The following is a 12,840-nucleotide window of genomic DNA, read 5'->3' as shown; positions in this document are numbered from 1 at the left end:
CTGAGTCAATATTAGCGGAGGCCTTGGCTGGTGCTAGGGAGCCTCTGTGATCTGGGTTTATGTTTTTTTTTGTTGCACCATATAACAAGCGTACATATATCAGTTTCACTGACAGCACAAACAGCATTATCTTTATGAATTGAACAAACATCTCCTATAGAAACACCAGTCTGGAACACACACACACTAGTATTCTCTAGGTTTATAAATGAAGATACGTTTTTCATTCGTTTGGGGGAAAGTACACAAGACAGAGGTTTCGTGGTACTCAAACCGATTTATTAAAGTTTTTTTAAATTTTATCTTTAAACATGTTACACAGTTTTATTGTCCATTATCAAAGACTTCTTACCGAGATTACATAATCATATCCAAACAAATGAACTGCACACTGCCTTTCCAGGGGATAGTATGGCTGTATGTTAGTGTGTGACATCACCACTCTTCTGCAAGCCTTAAACGTCCCCCTGGACCCAGCTAACCGACGCCAGCGACACAACCTCAACACCACACCAACTTGACCTCAACACAAACCCAGAGCCCTAGGCACGTCGCTACGCTGCTCAGTGCTAAAATATCGCTAGCCACAACCTCAGTTCTGTCCATGCCATTCTAGAATGCGCCGAGTCAAGCTTGAGGTACTCACACCAGAGTCTCCCGAAAACACTGCAGGGCGTCACCGCGCCCCTGGTTATTTCGTTACCATCGGGGGTACATTTACAGCCGCACATGTCAATCACAAGCTAGAAACGTTGGCCTTCGTAAACTTTGAATGTGAGCCCTCTAACACTAAGGTCCACCGCCATCACCCAACCATGCCCAGCCCCCTGCCAAGATCTCCTCCAATCCTCAACGCCCTGTCAATGCCAACAGGCCAATCACTTGAGCCATTACTCTAAAGCCGGAGGGCAGGTGAATATTAAGGTGGCAGGGCTAGCAAAGCTCGTCTCAGTCTTCCCACACTAAACAGGAAGTGTCGGCCGTAGGTCAGTAGCCGTCTTCCCCCTCGCTCCCTTCCCCTTCCCATCCTCCAATCAAATTGTGACGTTAGGACATCATGAGCGCGGTGTTGGCCTGTGCTGAAAATCACCACTTTAGGTGCATCACTGCATCAACCCCCCTCTGACCCCTTCCCCCCTCCCCACAACCCTCTCCCCCACCCAGTCCCCTCCCCCTCGAAGATTCAGCCCCTTCTCCTCCTTCTCTCCCCCTAATGACCCATCACTCTCGCCGTCTCAGTCCTAACGTGCTACACAGTAATCTGACAAAGTAGTGGCCATACATGTCTGGGCTATAGTCTGCATATAGGCTCATTCAACATGCAATACAAAAACAGAGACAAACAGATGTAGAAAAAGAAAAAAAAAACAATAATAGATTGTCCAACCTCATTGTATGGGCTGGGCCAGAAACAGAGCGTGATCACTTGACAAGCTCCTGACAATTACATCTGATAATACCGTGAAAATCTTTTACACTCAAGACAGCGCAGAACACCTGTTGCATGTTCCCCTGCAGCGAAGCAGGGGGAGTGGGTTTGTGTGTGTGTGTGTGTGTGTGTGTGTGTGTGTGCCCCGCCTCCCCTGGGGTTATGAAACAAACGCACCTCATCGGGACAGGACACCACACCTCCATTTGAACCGTCTCAAAAAGGCACCCCGTCTACCATCCTTGAAAAACGAGCGGTCTCAGGAGCAGAAACAGGAGCAGCCTCAGTCTAATCTGTGTGGGTGAGCACATGCTCTCCTGCTGCCATGTCGACCCCAGATGACCTCAAGGAGAGGATGATGGAGGGATGCATTTAAGAGTAAATAAACACTGGCACAGAGTGTACTCATCGAGGATTATCAAGTTCCTTCCACAGAAGCCTTGAAGTGTCGTAACTTCAACACTCACAACCCAGATGTCTGCCTCTCTTTCTCACTGACTTTGTGATGCTTTGAAATCTCAATTTCATAAAAAAAAAAAGAAAAAACTAAAATCTCACAAAAATAAAGAATCATAGCTCTTGATAAATACTAAAAATGCAAACTCTATATTATAAGTCCTACAATGGCAACAGATGCTTTCAGAACCCATCTATAGGCTATTTTACAGTATATAAAAAAGAGAATACTGTAGTATATAAAAAGTACTTGGTATAAAACACAATCCTAAGTATGCACATCGCTGTATCACTGTGGCACAAGCTTTACTGTTCTATAGCTACACTGTGGTTAGCCGGAGTACAATAATCAAAATGACAACAAAATAAAACATTGTTCTCTTACAACAACAAAAAATCAAGAAAAATAATAATAGTAATCAAAAACGGAGTACAATTTTTGTTGAACGTTTTAAAGCTTTCTGTAGTGATAGAGCGAACAGTAGGAAACATTTATTTGGTATAACCTTAAAAAGAAGAACAGAGGTGGTTTGGCTGCTGTGAAAACGGTTCTGGTGTTAACGATTTGGATTTGGCACTGGAACCACAAACACAGGAACCCGGTTCTTCGGAGAGAAGAACCCACGGTTCTTTGACAGGGTTCCAACTGTGGCACTCTCTGCTGGATGTTAAAGTCTGTTACTTAGCACCCTGTCACATTTCGGACCGTACGGGACCAACACAGGGGTCCATTTTATATCCTGGACCAACCTCCAAACCTCGGGAACCATTTCGTAACAATATCAGAAACTGAAGCTCTAGCTCCACCTACTGGTTAAAAAGCCCTCCCTGCACTCTATTGATGGTCACAGCAACAAATAAACTACAATGACTGCACTGGATGATCATTCTTGCATTGGTAGGTACTAGATATAATTGTTCCACTTAAAGCATCACTCCCAGAGAGACCGGAATGCTGTCCAGATTTCAGCAATGATTATACCAAACCAGGGTGTGTGCCGGAAGGTTGTTTTTTTGACCTCTGTGAAGACTTAACTTTGTTCTTTGCTCATGTGTTCTCCTGTGTGCTGTGTTGCTGTTTTGTTCTCTCAAGGCTTTGGTTAATACTCTGCATCTCTTTGTTCTGGACTCTGACGTGTATGTGTGTGTGTGTGCGTGTGTGTGTGTGTGTGAGTAATGATAGACAAGACGGATGCAGACAGTGGAACAGCATTTCAGAGATATGCTGATTTGAATCCAAAGGTAGCACAAATGTTAAGGGTCTTTAGATTTCTGGAGTGAGTCTTTAATCTCGCTGGGTGTTTGGGAGTGCGTGTGTGTAATGTGTGCGCAACGGACTGTGTGTATATATGTGTGTGTGTGTGTGTGTGGGTGGGTGGCGTGTCGCGTGCGTCTACAGCCAGGTGAGGAAGGGCTCGTTCTTGTTGAGGACAGACTCCACGTCGTTGAGGATGGGTATGAGGTCCCCGTCCAGGGTTCCCAGGTCAACATTGGTGCCCGGCAGAGAGTCCAGGAAGTCTGGGAAGCGACTGTGCTGGGTCACGGTGAGGTTGCCCTGTGCCATGCTGTCACCTGGGGGGGTGGGGGTGTGGGGGGGGCAGACAGACAGACACAGGAGAGGGGTGTGACTGGTGCTGGAGTGTGCAGGGCAGGCTGTCATCGTGTGAACGAAGAGAACAAGAGTGAGAAGCAGTGTGTGTGTGTGTGGGGGTGTTACCTGTGTCCATCTCCTCCATGTTGTTGAGGAAGTCTTCGGGGGTGGTGGGGATGCTATAACACCCCAGGCCCAGGCCGCTGTCAGTGCTCTGCTCCCGAGAGTGCTGGAAATGACCACTGGGGAGGGGATACACACACACACAGGTTAGAAACACTGAAGTGAGGGGCAGCCCGTGAGAGAGAGAGAGAGAGAGAGAGAGAGAGAGAGAGAGAGAGAGAGAGAGAGAGAGAGAGAGAGAGAGAGAGAGAGAGAGAGAGAGAGAGAGAGAGAGAGAGAGAGAGAGAGAGAGAGAGAGAGAGAGAGAGAGAGAGAGAGAGAGAGAGAGAGAGAGAGAGAGAGAGAGAGAGAGAGAGAGAGAGAGAGAGAGAGAGAGAGAGAGAGAGAGAGAGAGAGAGAGAGAGAGGGAGATGGCATGTGAGAAACAGAGAGAGACAGAGAGAGAGAAAGGGAAATAGGAACCACAGAAAGGTCATTAGGTACCTGTTGAGGAAGGGGTCTGCCCCGTTGGTGGGCATGTTGCCCTGGCTCATGGAAGCTGGGTTGCCAGCAGTGGGCACTGATGCCATGCTGTCTGAGTCCATGGGCAGCTGTCTACATAGCGCCACCTCCTGGAGGGAAGCAACAGTACACAGGGGGGAGGGGGAGAGGAGAGGAGAGGAGAGGAGAGATTTGAGATTACTATACCTGTGCCCATGAATAAATGAATGAATGAATGAATGACAGGTCATATGGACAAGAGATCACTTAAAAGGCATGTTTTTTGCTTTACAGGTAACCTTACCCTGACGCCTTTACACACTCACACACTCACACACACACACCAGTCACCTGAGACACATACACACAAACCACATAGTGGAGGATCCCTTTCACAGTGAAAGCCCTGGGAGTCATGTTAAGAGTTAGGGGGATTCCAGTCCTTAGAAGTACAACCAGACCCCGCCAAGACAAGCCCAGTCACTCTCTCACACTCTTTCTTTCTTTCTTTCTTTCTTTCTTTCTTTCTTTCTTTCTTTCTTTCTTTCTTTCTTTCTTTCTTTCTTTCTTTCTTTCTTTGCCTGTCTGTCTGCCTGTCTGCTTGTCTGTCTGTCTGCCTACCTGCCTGCCTGCCTGCCTGTCTGCCTGCCTGTCTGTCTGTCTGTCTGCCTGTCTGTCTGTCTGTCTCACTGTAAACACTCTTCTTCCTGTGTGTGGGTGCTGGTCCAAACCAGCGTTGGACGGTATTATCTCCTACTGCTTCCACCAGGGGGCACTAATATACACTTCATAATTGAAAAAAAAGGCCAAGTAAATCACAGCGCAAAGTAGTGTATCCTGGGATAGCAGAGGACAAGTAAAAGGGAAATTAGAGAAGAAACATTATTTACAGACCCTACGATACCTGGCTAATTTACAGGACTCTTTACAGGAGTTTATTGTGGAAGTGTTGGTGTGTGTGTGTGTTGTGTGTTGTGTGTTGTGTGTGTGTGTGAGGGAGCTGTGTGTGTGTCCCGGTGGCCTCACCTGTCTTATCAGTTCCTCCTGACGCCTCTGGATCCTCTCTCTCTCCATCTGGATCCTCTGCAGGCGCATCTTCTGGTGCTGCTGCTGCTGCTGGGCGCTCACGCCCAGCGGGCTGGGCAAGCTCATCTGCTGCTGGGGCAGAGAGCCAGGCGAGGCCAGGGCTTGGGCCTGTGCTTGGGCCTGTGCTTGGGCCTGTGCTTGGGCCTGGGCCTGGGCCTGGGCCTGGGCCTGGGCCTGTGCTTGGGCCTGTGCCTGTGCTTGGGCCTGTGCTTGGGCCTGTGCTTGGGCCTGTGCTTGGGCCTGTGCTTGGGCCTGGACCTGGGGCTGCTGGAGATGCTGCTGGTGGTGATGCTGGGACATAACTGTGAAGGGGAGAAAGACGTTAGCACTGTTAGCATTAGCTATGTGATGTCACAAGCCTCTGATGAACACCGATTAATAGGTAATAAGAGCAGAGACCACACACACACACACACACACACACACGGCTGACAGCCACAGACAACCTGGGTCTCCAGCCTGTAATAAACACAGTCTCAGATGTAAACACAGAGCAGGGAGGGAACACACAGTTCCAGAACCGGTGGAACAGAAACAGGCTGCAGCCTGACTCGACAGTCTGGATGCACAGCCTCAGTCCAGACCTGCTGGGTCCCCACCCACACGCACGGCTCCGGCTCCACCACCTGAAGGCCACGTGCTCGCGGGGAACACTCTGCTGAAACCAAAACCCTCAGCAGCGATATCACCTACAGGGCTGTCTGGAGACTTGTCTAAACACACATATATGTAAACCTGGCAAATCCAGCGTTCCTGTGGACTGTGTACACCAGCTGGAAGACAGAGTCTGTTAACGAAGACACGGCGCATTGCACGCCAAGGATGGGACAACAGCATGTTCTTGCCAAGCTTCAGTTAATGATCAGTAACCATTGTACTCATGATGGAATAATCATTATAGGACCACGAGATGGTTGGGCATTGTGTTGCTAATAGCTAGCACTGGTTGATGATTTGCAGAGCAGTTATCTGGCAGATAACAGTACAGAGGACAGCTAGGACTCAAAGACTGGCAGACTGACACTGGGATGAGTTTAGTCAGAGCAGCCAGAAAAACACAGAGAAAGAGAGAGAGGGGGAGAGAGATGAGTCAGAGAGACAGAGAGAGAGAGAGACAGAGAGAGAGAGAGAGACAGAGACAGAGACAGAGACAGAGACAGAGACAGAGAGAGAGAGAGAGAGAGACAGACAGAGACAGAGAGAGAGAGAGAGAGAGAGAGACAGACAGACAGACAGAGAGAGAGACAGAGAGAGAGAGAGACAGAGAGAGAGAGAGACAGAGACAGAGACAGAGAGAGAGAGAGAGAGAGAGAGAGAGAGAGAGAGAGAGAGAGAGAGACAGAGAGAGAGAGAGAGAGAGAGAGAGAGAGAGAGAGAGAGAGACAGACAGACAGACAGAGAGAGAGAGAGAGAGAGAGAGACAGAGAGAGAGAGAGACAGAGAGACAGAGAGACAGAGAGAGAGAGAGAGAGAGAGAGAGAGAGAGAGAGAGAGAGAGAGAGAGAGAGAGAGAGAGAATTTAAGGGAGAGTTAGAGACAATTTGTTCAGTCTGTTTCAGGACAGGACAGACAGTGTGCCCCCTTCCGCTCTCAGGAACAAACAGAGAGAGAAAGGGAGAGAAAGAGGAGAGAGACAGAGAGAGAGAGAGAGACAGAGAGAGACAGAGAGAGACAGAGAGAGACAGAGAGAGACAGAGAGGGAGGAAGGGAGAGAGAGAGAGGAGGGAGGGAGAGAGAGACAGAGAGAGACAGAGAGGGAGGAAGGGAGAGAGAGAGGAGGGAGAGAGAGAGAGACAGAGAGAGACAGAGAGAGACAGAGAGAGACAGAGAGAGAGGAAGGGAGAGAGAGAGGAGGGAGAGAGAGGAGGGAGAGAGAGACAGAGAGAGACAGAGAGGGAGGAAGGGAGAGAGAGAGGAGGGAGAAGAGAGACATCCAAGGACATTAACTCTGACTTCCAGTACAAGTCCAACCTTTGGCACCAACCTGGAGAAGGAGAGTCAAAATCCTGTACTATTTGCGAGTGTGTGTGTGTTCCACAGATCACACATGGTAGAAATGTTGCTGTAAAAGCCAGATGTGAAGCTGGGAAGGCCAATGGAACAGAACACAGACAGTCTGGTGGTTTAACAGTAGACGCAGTCTGTCTACTCTCTCTCTCTGCCTCTCTCAATGTCTCTCTCTCTCTCTCTCTCTCATGGTCTCTCTCTCTCTCTCATGGTCTCTCTCTCTCATGGTCTTACTCACTGTCTCTCTTCCTGTTTCTCTCACTGTCTCTCTCGATGTTTTCCACTCTCTATCCACTCCCTATCGGTGTCTCTCTTTCTTATTTTATTCCCTCTCCACTTAACCTACAACTCCTCCACCCTCCCCTCTCACCCCTCTCTCTCTCTCCCCTGAGTCAGTGCTGCGAGTGCGCTTGCAGCCTGACATGATGCCTGGATCAGCACCGTAGTTCACCTCCCTGACCCCTGACCCCTCGGGCGCCCAGCGTCTCAGAGAGATGAGGTCAGCGGTCCTGCGGGGGTGCGATGGAGAGCGAAGGGGAGGGCTGGCTGTCACGCCACACATCTGTCAGCCAGACGCTTTTCCTTAAAAGCCTATCATTGTTATATAACAAACTTCACAACTCTGCACCACGACCATCCGTAATCATCCCATTACTCCATGTGACGTAAACTCCAAGAGCTCAACACACGGCCACTCTGGTTCCAAAGTTGCTCGTTGTAACGGTCACCATATTTGGTCAACAGGCAGACAGGAAGCCAGCAGCTATCCAAAGCTGTAAAACGTATTAAAGCCATTTAGCTGTGTCGCAACACGCTATGAACTGTTAACAGTAGTACCTAAACCTGAAGAACCAGAGTAAACAGAAACAAGCACACACACACACACACGTCTAGACACACCCTCTCCTGGTTCTATAACAGACTCCAGATGATCTCTGTAGCCAGTGAGACAACCGGCCGGCCAGATGTTCACCTCCCCTCCCTCCTCACCTCTCCCTCCCTCCCTCCATCCATCCCTCCCTCCCTCCCCCTCCCTCTATCTCTCGATCTTCCCCTCTTTCTAACTCTGCTTGTCCAGTCAGTAATTTATCAGAGCTACGGCCATGATGCCAAACACATGATCCCAGACTGGAGCAACAAGACTGCCTGCCAGGAAAGAGAGAGAGTGAGATGGAGAGAGAGAGAGAGAGAGAGATAGAGATGGAGAGAGAGAGAGATAGAGATGGAGAGAGAGAGAGATGGAGAGAGAGAGAAAGAGAGAGGGGGGGGGGAGAGAGAGAGATGGCGTGTGAGCAGGGAAAGAACACACAAGAGATGCCGGGGTCAAAAAAAGAGCAGCATGGAAGGATGGAAAAAGTGTGTGCGTGCGTGAGCGAGCGAAGGCAAAGAAGAAGAAAAAAAGACGACAGCAGTCAATACGAGTGAGGGAGAGGGAGCGAAGGGAAGGGAGGGATGCTAAAGGATGAAACAGGAGAATGGAGGAGAAAGAAAAGGGTGTAGATACAACGAAGCAAGGGGGAGGAGGAGGAGGAAGATAGCGAGGAAGACAGAGATGAGCAGCCTTGCCAACAATGGCCCTCTTGTTCCGTGAGCTTCCCAGAAACAGCATCAGCTGTCCAACCGGGTCATCGGGGGGAGAAGGAGTGGAAAACACAAGAACCGCTTCCAGTCTTTGAAAAATCTGCAACGCATTAAAGCTCCCTCCAGCCTCCTGCTCCAAACATGAGCTGATGAACACACACACCAGCATAACACCGATGTTATTGGGTGGGTATGTTAGCCGGAGCACGAGCACGTGTGTGTGTGTGTGTGTGTGTGTGTGTACGTGTTCTTTGAAGAGGGTGAGAGGGAAAAGCTAAAAGTGCTCACTAGATGTCTTTTACCACCCAGGTGACCCACTATGGACAGCTTTGGTCCCCTGTTTGGACTGGCAGAGAGGACACACACACACACATACACACCTACACACACACATACACACACACATACATACACACACACATACACACATACACACGCACAATCGGGATAGTTAATGACACGTTTCCTGCCAGCAAGCAGAAAAATCTCAGGGGTGGAAGAGGGAATCATTTACACTGACTACAGACGGAATCGGGGGTTCAATTAAATCACCAATTTGAGTATTTAGAAGCAAGCCAGGTGGGACCGTCACAGCCGTGTGTCAATCCTCCACTTCTCCGACAGATCAGGGTGGGCCAAGCTCCACTCTCGAGGTCGAGGCAGCGTGGTTAGATTAGTTTCAGGGGTAGTGATTGATCAGGGGGGGGGGGGGGGGGTTGGAAGGGGGAGGCGGTGACATGGGTTGGTTGTTTTTTTTTTTTGGGGGGGGGGGGGGGGGTTGTTTACGGGGGAGTCCGGAGGTCCGGTACTTACTGAGGCGGGAGTCCACCCGCGGGTCGAGCCAGGACGTGCGCTGCGTTTTGTGGTCAATGAAGTAGGTTTCTCCCTGAGGGGTGTCAGCTCGTTCCCAGCCCTCGGGCAGCTCGCCTGTTCACAAGCAGCAATACCACGTCAGCCACGCCTTCCAGGAAGACGCCTCCACTCAACCGGCCCAATCACGCTGCTCAGCACTCTGGCGCCAGCCAATCGCACTCTTCGGCGCTGACACACTAGCCAATCACACGTTTCAGCACTTACCCACCCACAACCCCCCCCCCCCCCCCCTAGCTGACCGATCACAATGTGACCTACTCCTTTGGATGGCCTGACCAGCAGCAAGTGTGGAGCAATGAATGGAATAACACCAATTCTTTCAACATATACTGTTACAAAGGAGAACTTGACTGCCAGAAAGAAAGTGAGAGAGAGAGAAAAAGAGAGAGAGAACTGAGAGAACTGAGAGAACTGAGAGAGTGAAAGAGTGAGAAAGAGAGAGCCAGACAAACAGACAGAGACAGAGAGCGGGTCAGGAGAGGAGAGAGCACAAAACAGTGAACATCCATCAGGACAACAAAGGCTGCCAGAATTCCCCTTCAACAAAGACTGGGGCTCCTGCCAGTATTGTCCCGACCCGGGGGTGCAGAGGGAGAACTGTACACAGGGAAAAAAGAGTGGAGGGGGGAGGGGGGGGGAGGGAGGGAGGGATAGCATAGTAGCCTCACTTAGAGGGGCAGATAGAGACAGAGGGAGTGGGGGGGTTGGGGGAAGGTAGATAGATAGATCACACACTCATCAGGAGACACAATGTCCTGTGTTGCTGGAACATGCTGAGCTGGATGGAGGATACACATCATTATTCAGAATAACCTGGTGTCTCTCTGCCTCTCTTTGTCTGTCTCTCTGCCTCTGCCTTTCTATCTCTGTCGCTCTGTCTCGCTTTCTCTCTCGCTCTCTCTCTCTCACAAACATCTTCTTCACATACCTCCACCCACCCCCTCTCCACCACACACACACACACACAGCGACCCCAACACACAAACATCCCCCCTCTCCACCACACACACACACACACACAGCGACCCCAACACACAAACATCCCCCCTTCCACCAAACACACAAACATTAGTCAGAGACGCTGTGGACAAGAGCTGGATACGGGCATCGCTCCAAATGGCTCTGCTTCTGAACATGCTCACATAATCACACATTTAACTGTCCCCTCTCTCCTCATCCCTCTCAGTCTCACTCTCCCCCTCTCTCCTCCTCTCTCCCCCTCTCTCCTCCTCTCTCCTCCTCTCTCCCCCCCTCTCTCCCCCTCTCTTCTCCTCTCTCCCCCTCTCTCCTCCTCTCTCCCCCTCTCTCCCCCTCTCTCCCCTCTCTCCTCCTCTCTCCCCCTCTCTCCCCCTCTCTCCCCCTCTCTCCTCCTCTCTCCTCCTCTCTCCCCCTTCTCTCTCCCCCTCTCTCTCTCCCCCATGAGAATTACCAGCCAAAGCTAATGGTTAACATAGATGAGAATAACCCGCCAAAGCGATTAAGGAAGAGGCTAACCTACCAAAGCTCAACACTAATATGGAGGAGAATCACCAGGCAAAGCTAAAGGCTAACAGAGACGGGAATACGCAGCTACGGCTAATCTGTGTTTTGAAGAGGCTGTCAGGGATCGTCAGACTAAGTGTGGGGTGAGAGGGTGGCGAGAGTGCTCTCTCTCCCTCTGCCTACCTTCAACACGACAACAACAAGCCTGCCCTGGCAGGGCACACAGTCTTCGTGGGTCACAAACACACACACACACACACCCCTCACTCTCACTGATAAGACACAAGCCCAGTCTCAATGGTTCCTGTCCCAACTAATCATGTTGTGGTTCTGAGGTTACACTTGTGGCCTGCAAAGGTGTGTGTGTTTCGGTACATACCGAGGTTTGGCTGGGAAAGGGCCATGCTGCGTTGCTGTCCGGGGGGGGCGCTGGGTGGGGGCGCGTGTTGAAGACTCATCTGATTCATGGCGGCCGTCATGGTCTTACGAGGGTCTTGCCAGGTAGTGATCTTCTCCACGTGACTATGGTGAAGAGGGGGAGGGAGGGAGGGAGGGAGGGAGGGAGGGAGGGAGGGAGGGAGGGAGGGAGGGAGGGAGGGAGGGAGGGAGGGAGGGAGGGAGGGAGGGAGGGAGGGAGGGAGGGAGGGAGGGAGGGAGGGAGGGAGGGAGGGAGGGAGGGAGGGAGGGAGGGAGGGAGGGAGGGAGGGAGGGAGGGAGGGAGGGAGGGGATTAGATAAACAGGTCAAATATACACAAGTTCATAGACAGGCAGCTCCATAAAACCTGAGGAGGACAATGAGGATGACAAGCTTTATCTCCCCGTCTCTTCCTCAACCGTTTCTGTCAGGCGTGACACCATTCCTGCATCAGTACATTTGTACCTGACACTGTACACGATATTCAAGCCCTGCTGCATTCTTTAGGAAGGACCACACCACACACACACCCCCGCACCATGCTTCTTCTACGAGCAAGAGGTAGGGCACTCCCCGCCCCTCCTACTGGCTGACTCACCGGGTTACCCAGGGAGAACCTGTCACCACTTCCTGCCTGCCTGTCTCTGCACCGCGGCCCAGCCACTATGGCTCCTCTGTGGGTTAGTCACAGAAACCGCACGGGGGTACAAAACACCACACAACACCGTGACCACGCTGAAACGCAACACTGAGCTGGGCAGGACCATGTACACTCACACCACACCGAGCTTGCCTAGAACACACACACACACACACTCACAAACACACACTCCTGCAGCAGGAAAACACACTCCAGCCCTCAGACGGTGGCCGCAGCAGAACAGAGGCCTGTCATTAGACGCACCAGGAATGTTGAGTCAGGATTGAAAACCCACGGACTCGTTCCCCCCCCCCCCCCCCGCTGAAAAACAAAACAACAAAAAAACACCAGGCCAAGGAGCCTTATTGACGTCGAATCACTTACAGAGGGGCCCCTCGCTAGCAGCCTCAACAGCTAAATCATCGAAACCTACTCTGAAACACAGTACAGCATGTTGAGGCATGTTGTTGTGGGTGTAGCTCAGGGCCTCAGGCTGTAGAGGGGCAGCTGCCCAGGCCTGCAGCTGCAGGGAGGGGACGCAGCCCTTAACTGAGGCCCAGGCTTCTGAGGCCTCGTCGGGGGAGGGTGTGGGGAAGGGAGAAGGGTCTGTGTTTAACCCCCCCTCACAGTTTGGCCTTGCTGGGAGGATATCCTTGCCTTTCTGCTAAGGTCCGCC

The 12,840-nt window shown here is 51.1% G+C and overlaps 1 protein-coding gene across 3 annotated transcripts in view; it reads right to left on the bottom strand.

The window, feature by feature from the left end:
* Window positions 1–2,321: 2,321 nt before the first annotated feature.
* wwtr1 (WW domain containing transcription regulator 1) overlaps window positions 2,322–12,840 on the bottom strand; it is a 26,050-nt gene continuing 15,531 nt past the window's right edge. Inside the window, exons 2-7 of one of the 3 annotated variants that reach the window (XM_084676095.1) lie at window positions 11,488–11,630; window positions 9,567–9,680; window positions 5,106–5,467; window positions 4,083–4,210; window positions 3,603–3,718; window positions 2,322–3,457 (exon numbers count right to left, since the gene is read on the bottom strand). In XM_084676095.1, coding sequence (XP_084532221.1) covers window positions 3,279–3,457; window positions 3,603–3,718; window positions 4,083–4,210; window positions 5,106–5,467; window positions 9,567–9,680; window positions 11,488–11,630 — 1,042 coding nt within the window. In that variant the 3' untranslated portion in view covers window positions 2,322–3,278. The remainder of the gene's footprint in view (window positions 3,458–3,602; window positions 3,719–4,082; window positions 4,211–5,105; window positions 5,468–9,566; window positions 9,681–11,487; window positions 11,631–12,840) is intronic. The other 2 variants (XM_084676096.1, XM_084676097.1) reach the window with 2 other exon arrangements.

This window comes from Hypomesus nipponensis, chromosome 16 (genome assembly GCF_054491055.1).
Source record: "Hypomesus nipponensis isolate SF chromosome 16, ASM5449105v1, whole genome shotgun sequence".
NCBI classification, from domain to species: domain Eukaryota; kingdom Metazoa; phylum Chordata; class Actinopteri; order Osmeriformes; family Osmeridae; genus Hypomesus; species Hypomesus nipponensis.
Note: the sequence above shows the minus strand (reverse complement) of the source record. Positions and strands in the feature narration are given on the sequence as shown.